This window comes from Carex rostrata, chromosome 14 (genome assembly GCF_964058835.1).
Source record: "Carex rostrata chromosome 14, lpCarRost1.2, whole genome shotgun sequence".
In the NCBI taxonomy this organism is placed as follows: domain Eukaryota; kingdom Viridiplantae; phylum Streptophyta; class Magnoliopsida; order Poales; family Cyperaceae; genus Carex; species Carex rostrata.
In genome coordinates this window covers 8,821,765-8,839,926 of record NC_135931.1, presented here as the reverse complement: position 1 = coordinate 8,839,926, position 18,162 = coordinate 8,821,765, and the positions used below count along the sequence as shown (strand labels likewise).

The 18,162-nt window shown below is 37.5% G+C and overlaps 3 protein-coding genes across 6 annotated transcripts; all 3 read left to right on the top strand.

The window, feature by feature from the left end:
• Nucleotides 1–850: 850 nt before the first annotated feature.
• LOC144565559 (putative monogalactosyldiacylglycerol synthase 2, chloroplastic) lies at nt 851–5,490 on the top strand. Of its 2 annotated transcripts, XM_078315346.1 has the most exons (8): nt 851–1,309; nt 2,369–2,541; nt 3,208–3,369; nt 3,454–3,595; nt 3,971–4,201; nt 4,352–4,414; nt 4,519–4,593; nt 4,823–5,490. In XM_078315346.1, exons 1-8 carry the CDS (start codon nt 998–1,000, stop codon nt 5,081–5,083), a joined length of 1,419 nt encoding a protein of 472 aa, XP_078171472.1. In that variant the 5' UTR covers nt 851–997; the 3' UTR covers nt 5,084–5,490. The 2 variants fall into 2 exon arrangements, with proteins under 2 accessions (XP_078171472.1, XP_078171473.1); XM_078315347.1 differs by lacking the exon at nt 2,369–2,541 and having other exon boundaries at nt 928–1,309.
• A 1,218-nt stretch (nt 5,491–6,708) lies between these two features.
• TOC90 (Avirulence induced gene (AIG1) family protein) lies at nt 6,709–10,107 on the top strand. Of its 3 annotated transcripts, none has more exons than XM_078314889.1 (3): nt 6,709–6,897; nt 7,177–7,292; nt 7,774–10,107. In XM_078314889.1, exons 2-3 carry the CDS (start codon nt 7,178–7,180, stop codon nt 9,963–9,965), a joined length of 2,307 nt encoding a protein of 768 aa, XP_078171015.1. In that variant the 5' UTR covers nt 6,709–6,897; nt 7,177; the 3' UTR covers nt 9,966–10,107. The 3 variants fall into 3 exon arrangements, with proteins under 3 accessions (XP_078171015.1, XP_078171014.1, XP_078171016.1); XM_078314888.1 differs by having other exon boundaries at nt 6,884–6,966; XM_078314890.1 differs by lacking the exon at nt 6,709–6,897 and having other exon boundaries at nt 7,160–7,292; nt 7,736–10,107.
• A 6,215-nt stretch (nt 10,108–16,322) lies between these two features.
• Nucleotides 16,323–17,283, top strand: LOC144565018 (serine/threonine-protein phosphatase 7 long form homolog). Its single transcript, XM_078314627.1, has 3 exons — nt 16,323–16,422; nt 16,523–16,778; nt 16,872–17,283. Exons 1-3 carry the CDS (start codon nt 16,323–16,325, stop codon nt 17,281–17,283), a joined length of 768 nt encoding a protein of 255 aa, XP_078170753.1.
• Nucleotides 17,284–18,162: the final 879 nt, after the last annotated feature.

Below are 18,162 nucleotides of genomic sequence, written 5' to 3'. Positions count from 1 at the left end.
ATGTACGAGATTTGAGCTCCTCTTCCTAAATCTCCGTTTTCGTGAAATACGGTCACCGGGGGGTTTAGATCTCTCTCTCACTCTCTCGTTCTCTGTCTCTCTTGGCGGAAGCAAAGGAAAAGGGAGGGGGCGCAGGAAAAGAAAGGAAGGAGGGGAAGAGAGAAGAATGACAAGGGCCCCTACTTGTAAGTGGTCTTTTTGCAAAATAAACCCTCCACTTGTTCGATATTGTTTAAATGATTTATATAACACATATTGTTCCTCTTTCTTAATACAATTAATCGTATAATTATTGTTCACCATCCACGTCACTAATTTCGTATATACGTATATATATATATAATTCGATTTAACCACTTATTATTTTAATTAAATCTGAATTTTAAAAGTTCACAGTGTTACATACAACCTTCAACAAAGAGCAAAATTTTCACTAAATACTCATTATCATATTTTCAAATAACACAAAATTTTCTACAAGCAACTTAAAATGGACGTTAAATTAACGAAAATATATGAATTATTATTGTTATGTATTCGGATGTTCGAAAACACAATTTTGTTCTTAAAAAGTTTCACTATAAGAAAAGGACGTTGGTGCTGTGGTATCTGAATTTAATTTTAATAATAATAAGGTAAACTCCAAAATATTTTCTGATTTAAAACGGTGCACAATTAAACAACACACCGGACCCACGGCAAGAAACTTCCCTCCATAAGAAGCTCTTTCCCCTTGCCCACTTCAAGCTTCCCTGTCCAAAAAAATTTAAAAAAGACACCATCTGATGAAAGCATCATTCCCGCATCTCTTCCAAAAATCCCCCCAAATTTTACCCCTACATAAACCTTCCATTCCATCTCCATTTTTTCCCCCAAAACCACACACCCTTTCAAACCCACTACTTACAGCCCGCCAGCTGTCTTCCTCTCCAGTCAATCTGACCTCTTAATGTTCGCCCATTCCTCCCTCTGATCAATCGCAAGCTTGCAAAAGAGGATGGTAATGCCAGTCACAACGCCTAGGAGGTCGATCAGAGAGGCGGTACTTCACGGCGTATTAGGCGGAGATGCAAAGAGCTGTTACTATTACCACGCTAGACGATGTGGGTTCTACGCCGGCGGGAGGTGTGGCGAGGGGCTCGCGGCGGCGCTTGGTGGCGCCGACGAGGAATTGGCGGAGGCGGCTGCCTCTCGAAGGGAGGGCAGGAAGAATGTTCTGGTGCTCTTCAGCGATACTGGTGGGGGCCACCGGGCTTCGGCTGAGGCGATCAGAGATGCTTTCAGGCTTGAGTTTGGGGATGAATATCGGGTATGTGTAGCTGCTCTAATTCTTATACTTGCATTCTGTGCTTCGAGTTCTGCACACACATGCTAATTACTGGATATGTTTATTGATTACTTTTGAGTAAAACATAACACTATGAATGCGATTTCTTTCTTTTTTTCCTTTTTTTTTTTTTTTTTTGAAAACTAGCAATTGTGAGGGTTCCATTGTTTCTTTTACTATTGGAGTTTCCTCATTTTCACAGAATTTCTAAATGAATTTTGTGAACATCTTGCTTTTGTTGGAAAGCTAACCTGACACATAACAGGTATACGAAATGGATACGATGATTAATGCGGGTTGCGTATATGAAAATAATACTAGGTAAATCCACTTGTCTATAGACCGCTTGACCTTCCGTTCTAGTCATGTGTGGTTTTGTGTTGGGAAAGTTTCATCGTTATGTTTGTGCGGGTCTTTGGAAATTGAAAATTTCTATTAGCGTTTATTTTTGTCTCATTTCTTTCCACGCATCCTATTAAATATTAATTGATATTATGAACTGCTACTTGACATAACAGAGTTGGTTTCAGCAAACAATCACACTTATTAATCAGCCAAGTACCAAGTAAAGATATTTCTGGGAAATAGAGATCAGAAAAGGAAACAAATAAGAAATTATGGTGACTAGTTGAATCTTTGAATGTGTCTAGCCCAGATGAGCAAAACAACAGAATATCCTTTGAATAATAATCCCATGGTGGCATGTAGCTAATTTCATATTTACCAAGAAGCCAGAGCTTTGTTTTTGTCACATCATTTGGATACAATATATAAATTGTTCTGAACTGTTGATAGCAACAAGCCAACAAGACTCGGGGGGCCTTCATGTGAGATCCCTGTAACATCCCATTAAAAGAAGAAAATAACAGTCTTGTTCTAAAACAATAGTATATTTATATAAAATGTTATCCAACTTACTAAAATGAATTTTTTTTCTACAAAGCCATTGCATAAATTGGAAGTTTTAGGTCAGTTCATAAGAAAATTTAGGCTTTTTTGTTCTGCTTATTCATCCTATGTATCTTCATTGTTCATATTCAGGTTTTTGTAAAGGACTTGGCAAAAGAATATGGGGGATGGCCACTAAATGATATGGAGAGATCATACAAGTTTATGATTAAGCATGTACAGCTATGGAAAGTGGCATTTCATGGCACATCACCTCGGTGGGTCCATTGCTTTTATCTAGCTGCTCTTGCTGCCATCTATGCCAAGTAATAATCCCTTCTATAGTTTATAATTCCGTGCTGTTGTAAGCAAAAATTGACATTCTATATGTTGCTAAACAAGAAATTCTATCTAATTGGTTAAAACACACTATTAGGAACAGTGGATGTTGGTCAAGCAGCTGTTTCTTGTTTTTAGTATGTTCTAATTTTCTCTTTGTTTTTTATTTTATTTGGATGACATGATATCAACAATTAGTTTCTCTAACTATTTTAAATTAATTTGGCTGTTAGATGTGGTCCTGTGTATTATGTTCATTTACCAATTAGGTGTTTTCGGTTGGAAACATAATTCTATAATACTATGATAAATGTACTATGATGTTTCACTGAAAGTTTCTCGCCCGTCTCATGGAATAGTGCATATTGGTCAAGCAGCAGAATCTTGTCTTTAGTTTGTTCTATTGTTTTTTTGTTTTTCGAGCGGTGATGGTGTCAATAAGGTGTTTTGGAAACTATTTAAAATTAATTTGGTTGTTGAATGGGGCCCCTATGCAATATGTTAAGAGACCAATGAGGTGTTTTTCTGTTTGAAGTATAATTCCAAAATACTTTGATAAATGTACTGTGATGCTTTATTGAAAGTTTCTCGCCGTAGAATTTGCAATTGCTTATTTAGTTATTTATGTTTTTTTTTTACTCTGTTGTTTAAAGGGATGTGGTGGCAGGAATAATGAAGTACAAGCCTGACATGATCATAAGTGTTCACCCTCTCATGCAACATATCCCTCTTTGGATCATGAAATGGGAGAGCCTTCAGCAACAAGTGCCTTTTGTTACTGTTATAACTGATTTAAACACATGTCATCCCACTTGGTAAACTTTCTTAAAGTAATCGACCTATCTATATACCAATTTCTATAATTTTCTTTTCCAACATGAAGTTTTTTAATTTTGTAGGTTTCATCAGAGTGTCACTAGGTGCTACTGCCCATCTCGAGAGGTGGCAAAGAAGGCTTTAATTGAAGGTCTTAAGCCATCCCAGATTAGAGTTTTTGGTTTGCCTATTAGGCCGTCATTTTGTCGTGCAGTTCTCAACAAGGTTTAAAGATTAACCTGTTTTGCAACTGATCTTCTTTTCATTTCTTTTCGAGTTTTGATTTTTTTTTGGTTTAGACTCGTACATGCACTGGTTGTGATCAGTACAATGCATTCAATGACTTGTTGGACATCACCTTTGATGGTGATTTACAACGCCGTTTATCCAAGGGACATGCTTGCTGAACTGATCTGATTTTGCTTAGACTTAATCACATCCCTTATTTTTTTGTGAGTTCTAGTGGGGTTTCTACACCACCAGATTTTCCTACATACTTTTGAAGAAATAAAATGACTCCTAGAAAGCAGCTTGGTTTTCCTTTCATCAGCTTTATACTGGATGTACTGAATTCAAATTGGTCTCCAATTTGATTGCCAGGATGAATTAAGAAATGAACTGGGTATGGACCCACTGCTCCCTGCGGTGCTGCTTATGGGTGGAGGCGAAGGGATGGGGCCTGTTGAAGACACGGCAATGGCTCTTGGCGAAGCACTCTATGACAAGAGGTGCAGGAAGGCGATTGGTCAGATTGTCGTCATCTGTGGCCGCAACCAAACACTCCGTTCCACGCTGCAATCGGCATCAGCTGAGTGGAAGGTCCCTGCCAAGGTAACTCTGAGGCACATTTTTTAGTTATTCTGTCTTATTTCACTTGCCAAAAAATAACAAGGGGTACTCTAAAAAAAAATAATAATAAAAAAATAACATGGGGTTACCTTGTTAGTGGCAGTTTATGACTTTTGGTTTTTCTTTTTGCAGATAAGAGGATTTGAGACCCAGATAGAAAGATGGATGGGGGCTTGTGACTGCATAGTAACAAAGGTATATTCACCTTTTCTTTGTCAACTTACAAGATGTGCATAATTTCAGATTTTTATTGTAGTCTCTTAAAGATCTTTGTATAAATATGTACTTTTTGGTTTTAGGCTGGCCCAGGTACCATTGCCGAGGCTTTGATCCGGGGCTTACCAATCATCCTCAATGATTTTCTCCCTGGACAGGTTAGTTTTATCATCTGTCTTTATCATCTCTTAATATTGTTACCATAATTTATTGACTAAATGTTGTTGTGGGAGGACAATATAAGCTGAAAAAATGCAATTGAGAAAGAGTAGAAATTGTCTAAATTGCCATCTATCCAACTGGTACACAGATATACAGTGTAGTAGAGCAGACAGGCACCCAAGATTGTAGGAACTTCAATAACTGTCCTTCCTATTTTTCCTTTAGGAAGTTGGAAATGTCCCTTATGTGGTGGAGAATGGGGCAGGGGTATTTTCAAAGGACCCAAACGAAGCTGCCAGAATTGTTGCAAGATGGTTTGGCCTGGAGAGGGGGCTCCTAAAGAAATACTCGCAAAATGCACTTAGACTTGCGCAACCCAATGCAGTTTTTGACATAGTCAAGGACATCAACAAAATAGTCCAGCAGCGGGTCCATGTCACCCGCTTCTCCCATACCCTCACCAAATCTCTCACCTTTGACCTATGATAGATAGTGTAGGTAAAAAAAGAACTAAAAAAATACGAAAATGGAATCGGATAATATTTTGGTGGTTTGAATTTTTTTGTAAATATAGGGATCATCATTCTTTGGATTGGAGGATCCACAGATTGTTGGGGGGGGGGGGGGGGAGGGTTGGTTATCTTCTGTGGGATCTATGTCTCAATGACCGAGTGCCCCTTATGTTTAGGGATTTTTTTTTTGTATTTCTATGGGTGGCATTCTAGCTGTGTTTTCTTTTTCTTTTTTCTCTGTTTTTTCTTTTCTTTGTATTTCTCCTTTGGCGTTAGGACTTCTGGGATAGAAATAGGAATGTGGCGTAAATAATTTCAGTGATCTTTGTACAAGTTGTAATACAACTGGGGTATTTTTTTGTGTCTATCACTGCCTCGATCTGATCTCTTGTCAAAATGTGCTAACATTTTTCTCCAATACTTGGTATACTAAATTAAGTTTGTTTTATTCATCATAGTACAGAAACCAGTACGCTTGAAGAGCTGTAGGTTAAATGTGGTAATTAAGTACTAATATAATGTTTAAATTTAAGTGTGTGCTTTACTTGTAGCATGATTATCAGAGCAAAAATGAACTATAGAAATATTGTAGCGTTGATATTAAAAAAGAAGAAGAAATATTTGTAGCGTTATTTAGATGGCTTTGTTCATCTGGCTCTCTTTGCGGAAAAGTTTAGTGATAAAGTCTACACTTTGCGTGGGTGGTTGCTGTTTTGAAACTCAGTTGAAACTTGAAAATATACTAATGAATATTCAGATTAAAAAAATGATTCTAATTTTCTTAAATAAACATTTATAAGAAACCACCGAGTGTATTTGGTGCGTCAATGTCGCGATCACCCCGAAAAGGTGTTTGGCCAAGCTCCTGCAGTGGTAGGAATCGAACTTAGTGCCTCCTAACTCTGCAGAGAAGACTTGATATCTTAACCTTCGAGAACTTGGCCAAGTAAAAATAAGAAATAAAACTTACGTTTATAGCCAAGTTAGGTCAACTTGACAAATTATAACTAGGCTATTCGGAGAGTATAGGATTAAATTTTAATTCACGTTAACGTTCGGTTATTTCAAGGAAGCTTAATTAATTAGTAACTACGAAAGTTGGACAAATGATTAAAATTCAGGATAAATATGGATAAAGGGCCACGAAGAATTGCCTGTTATCTGGGCTTTGCCGCGCGATATCTGGGACCTCTGATGGGTGATGCGCACGGCATCTTTTTCATTCTCTTTATAAACTTTTCCCTAAATTTACTAGTTTTAAGAATAATATACTATATTTATTTCATTTAATTTATTTTTTAAAAGTATGTGTCTTTTTATGTAGTTTATAGATTATAAAACGACCAGTAATTTTAGAATGATTCAAATTACTAATTTTAAAATTTTATTAAATTTATATTTATTTCATGCCCAGTAGCCGACCCCACATTTCAGAGGACGTAATGCCAGACGCCACGAACATCCTAGTAGCGACCTAGTAGCTTAAAACTCTCCAGTTTAAAATAAACGGAGAGGTCTATTGATAGGAAAATCTCGTAAAGGAACGTGTCCAGCTTAAGGAACTGGAGAGAGTTGACATTGATGGTAAGTGGGAATTGGGAAGACGACCAACGCCGTCTCTTACTAGCCTCTGCCTACGCGAGATAAGGGCTGTAGGAAGAGCAGAAAAAAACAAAATTTCTATTCGCTCTAACCGTTTCGGACCGCATTTTCATCTCTGAATATCCCCAAATTTCCACAACCGGAAGGAAATACAACCTTCTTGAAATCTACCTTTTTTCTTGCCAGGTAATTAATTCCCTCCCTCAGGATTGCGTATGTTAATGTGCTAGAACTAGACTTGTGTCAAAATCGTATGTAATTTGCTCGTAATTGAGAGATTTTTAAGCTTTAAATCGACAACTAAATGACACAAACTGGTGCTGGTTTGGTTAAGCTTTGGCACCATACTGGTACCAATTATCATTTCAGGTTTATACGGTTATAGAGAGGAAATCCTATGAAAATGAAATTAATTGAGTATGTCTCCCTGGTGATTTGATTACTTCCTTTGAAATTTATTTTCAGGATGATGAGTTTCAGGAATTGGTTCCCCAGCCATGTGGGGCCTACATCATTGCTATCTGCCAGACCTTTTAGTTTCTTTGATGACAGTAATTCAAATGAAGACGGCTCAGAAGAAGGTATAATCCTTTAAAAAGTTCATATAGGCCATAATAACCCCTGAGTCAAATTGTGTGTATAATCGATTTGGTACCAGCACGGTACTTGAGTGATTTGTCTGATGGTCTTGGCAGCAAATTTTTAGTTGCTGACATAACCTCCTGTTTGTTTGTATGCCTAATTAAACACCAACACAAAGAGAAAGAAGAATTATGTAATTCAGTTTGGTACCGACAACTACAGGGTTGATAAACAATTGCAGGCTTTTGTTAGACACAAATTTAGTAGTTTGGTTTTCTGTTATTTTTTGTGTTATATTTGTTTTAGTTACTGTCGTCTTTATGTCTTTTGATTTTCAATATTTACCATATTCTAATTATGTTTTAAGTGTTCATAACATTCTTAACAGAGTATTTGGTTGTTGCTACCCTTTTTTCTTTTTTTTCATTTTCATTTTTAGCAGAGCAATGCAATGAATAATGAGGTCATCTTCTTCTTCAGGTACAGAGGATGATCCTAATGCAGAACCAGAAGCACCTGTGAGTACCGGCCGTACTGGTGAAAGTCAAGTGACCGAAACTCCAACTGTTACGCAAGCTAGTTTAGTTACCTCCTCATACTCACCTCAAAGTGCTTCTGAAACAAATGAATCAGACCCATTTAAGAGACTCGAGACACTGCAAATAAACTTCTTGCGCATAATTAACCGAATTGGTGAATCGATCAATCATCCCACTGTCAATCAAGTCCTGTACCGATTACGCCTTGCAAGCTTGATCCGAGCTGGAGAATCTGGTACAAATCGACCGAACCTTGACATAAACAAAGCACGGGAAATTGCAGTTGCGCAAGAGTTAAGCATGAGACCTGGTTTGGATTTTTCCCTTCGAATTCTTCTGATAGGAAGAACTGGTACAGGAAAGAGTGCAACAATAAATTCAATTTTTGAGCAACTTAAGGCTGGTACAGATCCTTTTAGGCCCTGTACAAACCGAGTTCAAGAGATATTCGATACAGTTAAAGGGGTAAAAGTAACTTTTATTGATACCCCAGGTCTCTCTCCTTCATACCCTAACCAAAGAAAAAACAGAAAGATATTGCATTCAATTAAAAGGTTCATTAGAAAAGCTCCACCGGATATTGTTTTGTACTTTGAAAGACTTGATAACAGTGCCACTGGAGATTATACCGATTACCCGTTAATCAAGCTTATAACGGAAATATTTGGCCCCTCCATATGGTTTAACACGATACTAGTGATGACCCATGCCTCATCCATGCCGGAAGGACCTAATGGCATTCCCGTAAATTATGAATCATTTGTTCCTTACCGTACCAGCCTGGTACAGCAGCAAATCCACAGAGCGTTATCAAGCACACAAATAGAGAACCCAGTTATTACAATGGAAAACGATTCCATGTGCGGAGCAAACATAAAATGCCGCAACTTGACTCAGTTTCTTTTGCTAAGTGCTGGCACCAAGGTATTAGGAGATGCCAATCGAATTTTGAAACTCAAGAGTAACTTTAATTTGTTGACACCAGCTAATCCTCGGGTCCCATCTTTGCCCCATCTCCTCTCCACTCTCCTCAAACCACAGTCAGTGGCTAATTCCTATGAAATTGATGGTGAAATCAGTTCAATTTTAGAAGAAGAAGATGATTATGATGAATTACCCCCCATTCGTATTTTGACGAAAAAGCAATTTGAAAAATTATCAAAAGAACAGAAGGAGGCTTACCTGGATGAGTTGGACTATAGAGAGACCTTGTATCTAAAGAAACAACTGAAAGAAGATCTTAAGAGAAGAAAAGAGTCTAGGGTTCAAGATGCCAGTGAAGAGACAGAAATTCCTCCATCTGATGTAATGCAAGTGTCTGACATGCCCATACCACTGAGTTTTGATCCGGGGCACCCCGATTATCGGTATCGTTGTCTACTTGGTACAAGTGATTGGTTGTTTTTCAGGCCGGTATTGGACCCGCAAGGATGGGACCATGATTTAGGATTTGATGGGGTCAACTTGGAAGCCTCTCAGGAGATGGGGAATAATGTAAATGCATCTTTCCGAGCTCAATTTAGCAAGGATAAGAGTGATTTCACAACACAATCTGAGTGCACTGGTCAGTATACCAATCCAGAAGGTGCCCATACCATCTTGACAGGTATTGAAATTCAAACAACTGGTCAGCATGACTTAGTCTACAGAGTTCACGGGGATGCTGTTTTCAAGACTTTTTCTTGGAACAAAGCTGGTGGTGGCTTTTCTGTTACCAAGCTTGGAAATATGTATTTTACTGGGGCTAAACTGGAAGATTCTGTTAATCTAGGGAAGAGGTTTGAGTTAGTGTTGAACAGTGGTAGATTGTGGGGTAATGGACAGGTGGCGCATGGAGGAACCATTGAGGCAATTATTAAGGGCCGAGATTATCCTGTCAGAGATGAAAAAATTTCTTTTGGTGCTACAGTTCTTTCATTTGAGGATGAGTCGGTTCTGGGTGGTAGTTTACAGGCTGATTTCAGAGTTGGTCGGGGGACAAAAATGTCTTTTGGTGTCAATTTGAACAATAGAATGTTAGGGCAGGTTTCTGTTAGAACCAGTACTTCAGATCATACAGAGATTGCATTTATAGCGGCTGTGACCTTGATTCGTGCATTGTTCAGGACAAAACCATCTGACAACGTGGAATAATGGCAATTTTTTTTTTGTTGGTAGCATGCTCATTTGTTTAATTCGCTACCTCAATTTTGTAGATTCTGTTCAATTAAAGTAATTCTGTCGGCCGGCTCAATTTTGTAGATTTTGTTCAATTAAAGTATTTCTGTCCGCAAGCATTATTTATCTTGCATGTGGAGTCAATAGTGAAAGGCTAATTTGTAATCCACAATTAGACTGGTTCAATCAGCATCATTGATGAACCGGAGTTGATTGAACAGAAGTGGTGAGTTTTACAGGGGCGAATTGATAAAATTAGAGCTCTCGTTACGTTAAACACTTGAAACAAGTGGGAACAGGTGGGATTTGGTCTTAGGCAGGAGAGAATTACTTTTCTATCTCGCTCTTGCTGCATGCTTTCTTATTAGTTAATTTTGGAGTTTGTAGCCTTTCTGCATGATCACTTGTGTAATTAATCCTTCAGTTTTGTTGTCTTTAATTAATTAGTCTATAGAACTCTCGTGGAACAAGAAATCATGTTTGGTCAATTCTTTACTTATCTTTTGGGGGGATAAGATTCGTAAATGAAATGAGAAGGTTAAACTGGTAGACTTTGCGATGAAAATTTGCTGGCAACCAATACCTGTTTAGTGTGCAAAATTTCCGAGTGAAATGGCAAGTCCAAGCTACTGGCTATTAGAAATATTATATTATTTCTTCTAAAGAATTTTGGCATTTTTTACCTTCGTTGACTTGTAATGAAGATACTTATAAAACAGATCGAGTAAAATTCGAAAATAATTTAGGCATGCGAAGGAAGTAACCTAGATTACATTATGATGAAGTACGAATTTGTCATTTGGTACTCAAGTTTGAGTTCTTAGCAGCAACCAACCGGAACCATCTGGTGACAAAATGCCACAATTCATTTGAACGGTCTCATCTCTATTGGTTTTTTTTTGGAGGTTGGCAAAGCTTTGTTGTATTGATAAAAAGTTTATTTACAAATTTCTACTCTATTATTAATTACAAGTATAAAATATAAAATTTTTGCGATGCCTTTAGACCGAATTCATCCACTGATAAATATCTAAGGTCGTCCAGTTTATTAAACAATGTACTTCGCGATACTTGTTTGAAAAAATCCTTCCGTTTCTCTCTCGCTAGAGGCCCCAGACCCCTGCAGCTCAAATCATACTCCAACGTTCCCTCTCTGTTACAGTCATTCCATGCATTCCCCTTGTCCAAAACCGCCGTATACTCTGATTGGTACGGAAGGGGATATTGTAATGCGCTAGTAGCCCTCTCAAGAATCTTACCGCGTAAGGACAGTCCCACATGATATGATTCTTTGTTTCCAACAAATTTGCCATGCATAAGTGACAACCCGCTTGCACCGTACAACCCTGCTATCAGGACCTCTTGAGTCAAGATTTTGTTAACTAACATAAGCTAGATAAAATTTTTGACCTTCATAGGAATCCTTAGTTTCCAAAGTTTTCCTTGAGTTGATGAAATGATGCCCGTGTGGTGCATTGCCTTGTATGCCGAAGTGCAACTGTATACACCGGAGGCTTCCCATCGCCATGCTATTTCACCATTTATTATTTTAATTGAAGAGGAATAAAAAGGAAGAAGTTTTCTCAGGTCCTTGATGAAAAAGGATGAGGTTGTAGAGGTTCCCATTAAATCTATCTGACTCGCCGCAGATACTCCATGTAGTCTGCGCAAGGTAGTTGGCCATAGATCCTCCGGATTACTGTCTACAGCCCGAACCCATTTAGTCAGCAATGCATCATTATGCTGGGCAAGATCAATTACTCCCAAACCCCCATTAATTTTTAAACAACACACTTTTTCCCAATTAACCAAGCAGTTGATGCCTTTGCAGTTCTCGCTACCTTTCCACAGGAAGTTCCTTCTCATTTTGTCGATATGCTTGATTACTCCAACCGGTATTCTCAAGGCCTGCAGTGGCATTGTCGATAGCACTGCCTTGACCAAAGTTACCCGACCTCCATACGACAAAAAATTAGAGGTCCAATATTGTCATGTGAGAATTGGGTTGTCTTAAATGTATGTCCATGATCAACATACTGTCGATTATATTAGGCATGCGAGAATTGGGCTCTTTCTTACTTATCTTGTCCATGATCAGCATACTGCTGTCACCAGTCACCTTGATCTGCTTGACCATCAGCTGTTGCTCCTGGGCTTGACCGCATGTCTGGATCCCTCTGAAGTAGGGAATGAATTCTGCTGACCCTCCTGTTCTCCAATCCGAGCCGTTCAAAATCGAACAAATGGCTTCAATTAAATCTGATTCGTTTTAATAGATTATATTGATATAAAAGAAAAATGTAATTGAAGCCGTTTGATCGATTTTAAACGGTTCGGATTGGAGAATATGAGGGTCCTCCTTTTCTCAAGAAAAGGAGCATATTTGCTTCCCTGAAGTAGGGGTGTAAACGGTATCGAATAGTGATCAAACCGTATTCTTATCCATTATAATTTTTTAGACACGGTTACGAACACAGATAATTTCGAATATGGATATGAATCGGATATTGAATGGGTACGAATACGAATATGAATATAATTTTGGATAATTAAAAATAAATTATTAATGTACATTTTAATATTGAATAACATCTATTTTTTTTTTCATTCATAAATTCGAAATAATATTTTTCATAATAAATTTGTTAGTTACAAAACATATATTATTAACCAAATTAATAGTCACTAATCATGTCATAGTGTTATATTGTTCATCGGAATATACCAACCCATGTGAGTATGCTCAGGTATTCTGAACAGATTAACTCTGCTTTTGGGATACACCATCCTGTGCAGAGGGGACTCAATGCAGCAAACTATTATCAATCTTACAGGCGTTGTAGATATCAAATTCCAAGGAAGAAATGGGGAGTGATGTTTTTCTCAGCCTGCTGGCTGCTCTGGAAGGAGCGCAATAACAAGGTTTTTCAAGGCAAGTGTGCTGAACCAACACAGGTAGCAGAGAGGGCCGTGAAGGAAGCTTGGCTGTGGCTTAAATTTTGTTAGAGTAGTCATGCGTATTGCGTTGTAATTGTAGTTTATAGTTGTTTTTATTTTACTTGTACACAGCCCGATAGCTGCTATCTGTTTTCTCAAAAAAAAAGGAATATACCAACCCAAGCTTGATAATATTTTTTCTAAGCATTAGAATAATTTTTTTTTAAAGAGCCTTGTGGCAGCTATATCTTTTGTTTCTAAGATCATATATCAATATTATGTGACTAAAAGTACAAGTAATAAATTATTAGTATAAAAAAAATACAAGTACAATAAATCATTGATATAGTTTAATTCATTATTTTAAGAAAAAAGTACCTTTGTTGTAGTTTAAGGATGTAAACGGTCGAATACTGATAATTAGAGATCAAACCGTATCCTTATCTATTATAATTTCTCATATACAGATACGAATAGTCTCATATATGAATACGGATCGGATAATTTAAGTAATTTTTCTGATTCAAATGCGGACGGAATTGGATAATACTTTGAAGTATTGGGTTGAACAAAATTGGAATAAACGTTTAGAAATAGGTAAATTAGAGGAATTTAGAGTAGATCCGATGGGCTCTAGAGTGGGAAAAATGGCACGGCGGAGCCGGTTCCGTCACAGAACGGTACTGAATGTGTGTCGGTTACGTGTCGTGACTCGTGTGTTCCGTGCCGTGATCATTCGCGTGTCGTGACCATCTTCAGAAAATCTGACACGGCAGGCAAAATATATAGTCACGACAAGACACGTAGTCACATGAGTCATGTGTAATTCGGACCATTAGATCTTGATCAAATGATGAATCTTGAATAAATTAATCTAAATTATAATTAAATGGCTACGCGAGTCACGCGAATAACTTTTGATCACGACACGTTTAGGCACGTCGTGACTCACGTGGCGTGACCATTCGCGTGTCGTGACCATTATTTGACATTTTAGTCATGGCACAGCACGTCACATGAAAAATTAACTTAGTCACAGCATGACACAGCACAAGACTAAAATCATGACGTGTTAGTCACGACATGTTTTTTCCTCAATCATCATCTAATTTGCATTAAGATGCATGTGCTACGTTTTAAAATCCGTACATCTTTGCTTCAATTTATGTACGTACACACATATCTTAATACAGATCGGACGGTGTTAAAGCTCATTGAACTCAAAAATAGATCCGATGCCCATCAGAGCTACTTTGTTCTCGAAATAGAGTGACCGTCCCAAACTCACCATGAGCTCGCTCGAGTAGGCCTTTATTGGACTCTTGATCAAATTTGCAAACTGTGTAATATAATTTCTATTTCAATCACTAGAAAGATTTGACAGAACAAGAATATATTTTGCATAAGGGAGTACAGAGTACTTGATCAAATTTGAAATGCATAAAAGTATTTAAACCTAGTAGGTAAATTTGAAAGTCTTTGTCTGTATTTTTTTCTTCTTGAAAAATTAATTTAAAATATTTTTAGGTTATTGTTTTCAGCAAAGAATATTATAAGCGAGATGATGGTATTTTGCAATATGTATTTATGTCCGTGCTATAAATTTATATTATGAGTAAGACGATTTGAACTGCTCGACATGATATCTAATAAAGAATTATTTGAAACCAAATTTGATATAATTTAGTAACTTTTATTTATTTGTTTAGATAGATATAAAATCCCGAATTTTTTATAAATATCCAAAATTAATAATAAATTACGGATTCTAACCGGTTTTGTAATTTTTTTTCAAAATTATCCAACCCGGTTAGTGGCTAACCGGAAACTAGATTCCTTTCCGGTACCCTACCACCCGGATCCATTCAAAATACCCGGTTAGCAAATAACCGGAAAGAAAATACCGGTTAATGGTTAACCGAACATTCAATCCGGACCCGGTTATTTGTTAACCGGACTTTCTTTCCAGTTATTGGTTAACCGAACACCCAACCCGGACCCGGTTATTGGATAACCGGAAAGAAAGTGGGGGTCGGCCTGGGGCGTCGACACGTGTCGGCTTGGGGCTCCGCGTGGCTTTGTGTTTTGCTACTGTACACATGTGATTTCCGTTTTTATATACAGAATTTGGATTGTTTTTGGGTGAGTTCGGCTGCGAGGAAGAGAAGAGCAAGGCAGAGGAAGAAAAGAGAAGAGCAAGGCAGAGAGGAAATACCGTTGAGCATCAGGTTTTTTTTTTATTTATTTATTTATTTTGTATTAAAATAATTTGTAGTATTGATTAGATTGTGTGATGAAATTTTTGAAATATTATTTAGATTGTTTGGAAATATTTGAAATACCGTTGAAATAATTTTTTAGAACCGTGAATAAGACAAAATATACATGTTTGATATGGTAATGCATGCCTTTGTACCGCGAAGTAATATTTGAAATATTGTTCATATTATTAGAAATTTATAATATTATTTAGATTGAGATTATTAGTTCGATAATAATAATTTATATTATTTTTCGAAATATTAGAATGATGCATGTCTAGAAATATTTCGAAATATTTAGATTGAGATTATTAGAAAGTTCCAAAAAGGTCTAGAAAATTGTAAAATAGTATATAATAATTTAGAGTAATTTGTAAAATTGAAAAATGGTTCAGATTCCGATGCATGTCTATGTACCATGAAGTGAAATTGAAAAAAATATTTAGAGTAATTTGTAAAATTCCAAAATGGTTTAGAGTAATTTGTAAAATTCTAAAATTGTGAAAAATGATTTAGAAAGTTTCAAAATAGTGTAGAATATTTTAGAAATAATTAAAATGATGCCAGAATAATTTAGAAAGTTTCAAAATGGTTTAGAGTAATTTGTAAAATTCTAAAATGTTAAAAAATAATTTAGGAAGTTCTAAAATAGTGTAGAATAATTTAGAAAATTTTAAGATGGTGCCTGAATAATTTAGAAAGTTCCAAAATAGTCTAGAATGGCGTAGAAAGTTCCAAAATAGTTTAGAGTAATTCGTAAAATTCTAAAATAGTTAAGAATAATGTTGAAATAGACGAAATGAATGATGAAATAATGAATTAACTTTGAATTAATTTTGTAGCATGGCAGACGAAATGAATGATGAAATAGATATGGCGCGGGGTACTTTTAGTGATCTGTTGTGGATACCGCACAGCAGTCACAGAGTGTGTCAGGCTTCTGAGGAGGTCAGCAACTAGTTATTTCTTTTTTTTGACTTGTTCAAAAATATAGTCTTATTTTAATTTCTAATTTTTATTTTCGGTAATGTAGAAGAAAGATGTTATAAATGTGAAGCACTACCGTTGACAGACAGCGTACCACGTTGCATACGCCCCATTCTTGATTCGATTGGGTTTATATCAGATCGCAGTCATGCCTCAGAAAAAAATTGATGCGGCGCTGATACACGGACTCGTGGAGCGGTGGCGTCCTGAGACACACACCTTTCATCTTCCCTTCGGGGAGATGACAGGTACTAACTTCAGAACTACTTTAAATAAATCTTTTCTTTGTGATAATTTACTGATAATTAAAATGAAGAAATTTATAGTTCTTTATTTGATAAATTACAGTTACTTTGGAGGATGTGAGCTGTTTGTGGGGTTTGCCCATTACGGGAGTCCCAGTGACGGGGAGTACAGACGGTAGGAATGCAAAAGGCCGGCTCTTCGAATTGTTAGGAATTAAAGAGCACGAGCAAAGTGGACTTATGAAAAAACGGGGGTCTGAGGGAAATGAAAGAAGCATGGAATTGACTTTCCTGAAATCTAAGTTTCGTGAACGATTTGAGAAGCTACCGGTAGATCGTACCGAACAAACGCTGAAGTGGTAACTAACTATATATATATACATGTATAGATATCAATTTATTCGTGCTTTAGCCTATCAATAATGTACCATGATTGTCTTAAATTTTGCTAGGTATGTACGTGCATATATCTTGGACCTGATGTCGTCCAGTTTGTTCCCAGATAGTAGCGGGGACGGGATACCGTTGTGGTATCTTGATCTAATTATGAATTTGGACCAGCCGGTACCATACAATTGGGGTGGAGCCGTTCTTGCATATCTGTATCGACATCTATGTGTCGCTACCGAGCCTGATAGAGGATCTATGCATGGTCCGGTGATGCTTCTGCAGCACTGGTCGTGGACCCGCTTTCCAGTTCTTCGGCCTGAGCCTCAAACTACAAACTGGGAACCTGCCTGGGGCGCTCCAACGCTTGATACATGCTCATCTTTTGCGTATAAATGGTGTTGTCCACAAAAATACGTGTCGCTAACCTCTCTCTTACGCCCCACGTGCTTGAAGAGGTTTTCAGCAACATGTTGAGAACAATACCGATGCACACATTGGTCGGTCGACTCATCCCATCCGAGATGTGGATCCTGAAACACGGCTTTGATCCCCAAATGTCTATCCGATATGACACAAAAGAATTGATTATCTCCAATCACTTCCAATCTTAACCATCTCATAAAAAAACCCCAGTTGTCAGCGCTTTCTTTCTCCACAATTGCAAAAGCCAACAGAAGCAATTGGTTTTCGGCATCGTACATACATGCCATTAGCAGTCTACCTTGGTACCGTCCCGACATGAAACATGCATCGATGCTAATCACTGGTCTGAGGAACGGTATCGCTGCAACACATGCTCCAAATGCCCATGCCGCTCTGTGGAAGAGCCTATCAGTTTCTTTGTCAATCGGGGTCGACATCACACAATACTTAGTTCCTGGATTCGTTCTTTTGATGGCTTCCAATAGTGGAATAAGCAAGTTGTACGAGTTCTCCCAACTCCCAAACAGATTTGCAATAGCAAGCTCACGGCCTCTCCATAATTTGTTGTACTTGGGGGTTACCTTATTATATTTCTGCATGACGATATCTCGGATATGATTTATAGAAGAGCACACATCCCTTCTAATGGTCTTATCAATTGCAAGGGCAACCATCTCTGCTGTAAGATGACGATGATCAGTACGTGTTGCCGATACTGTGCACGTGTGAGGATATGCTTGTTTCGTAATAATCCAAGATTCTGAAAGACCATTCTGCTTCGCGTATACCTTAAATTTACAAAATTTATCTCTGCACACCACCTCGTAACGTCTAGGTTCACTTCTAAGGACCTCGCACTCACAATTCTTATCGAGATGGAACTCATTGATTGCTATCCTTAGAGCCGTTTTTGACTCATAAACTACACCC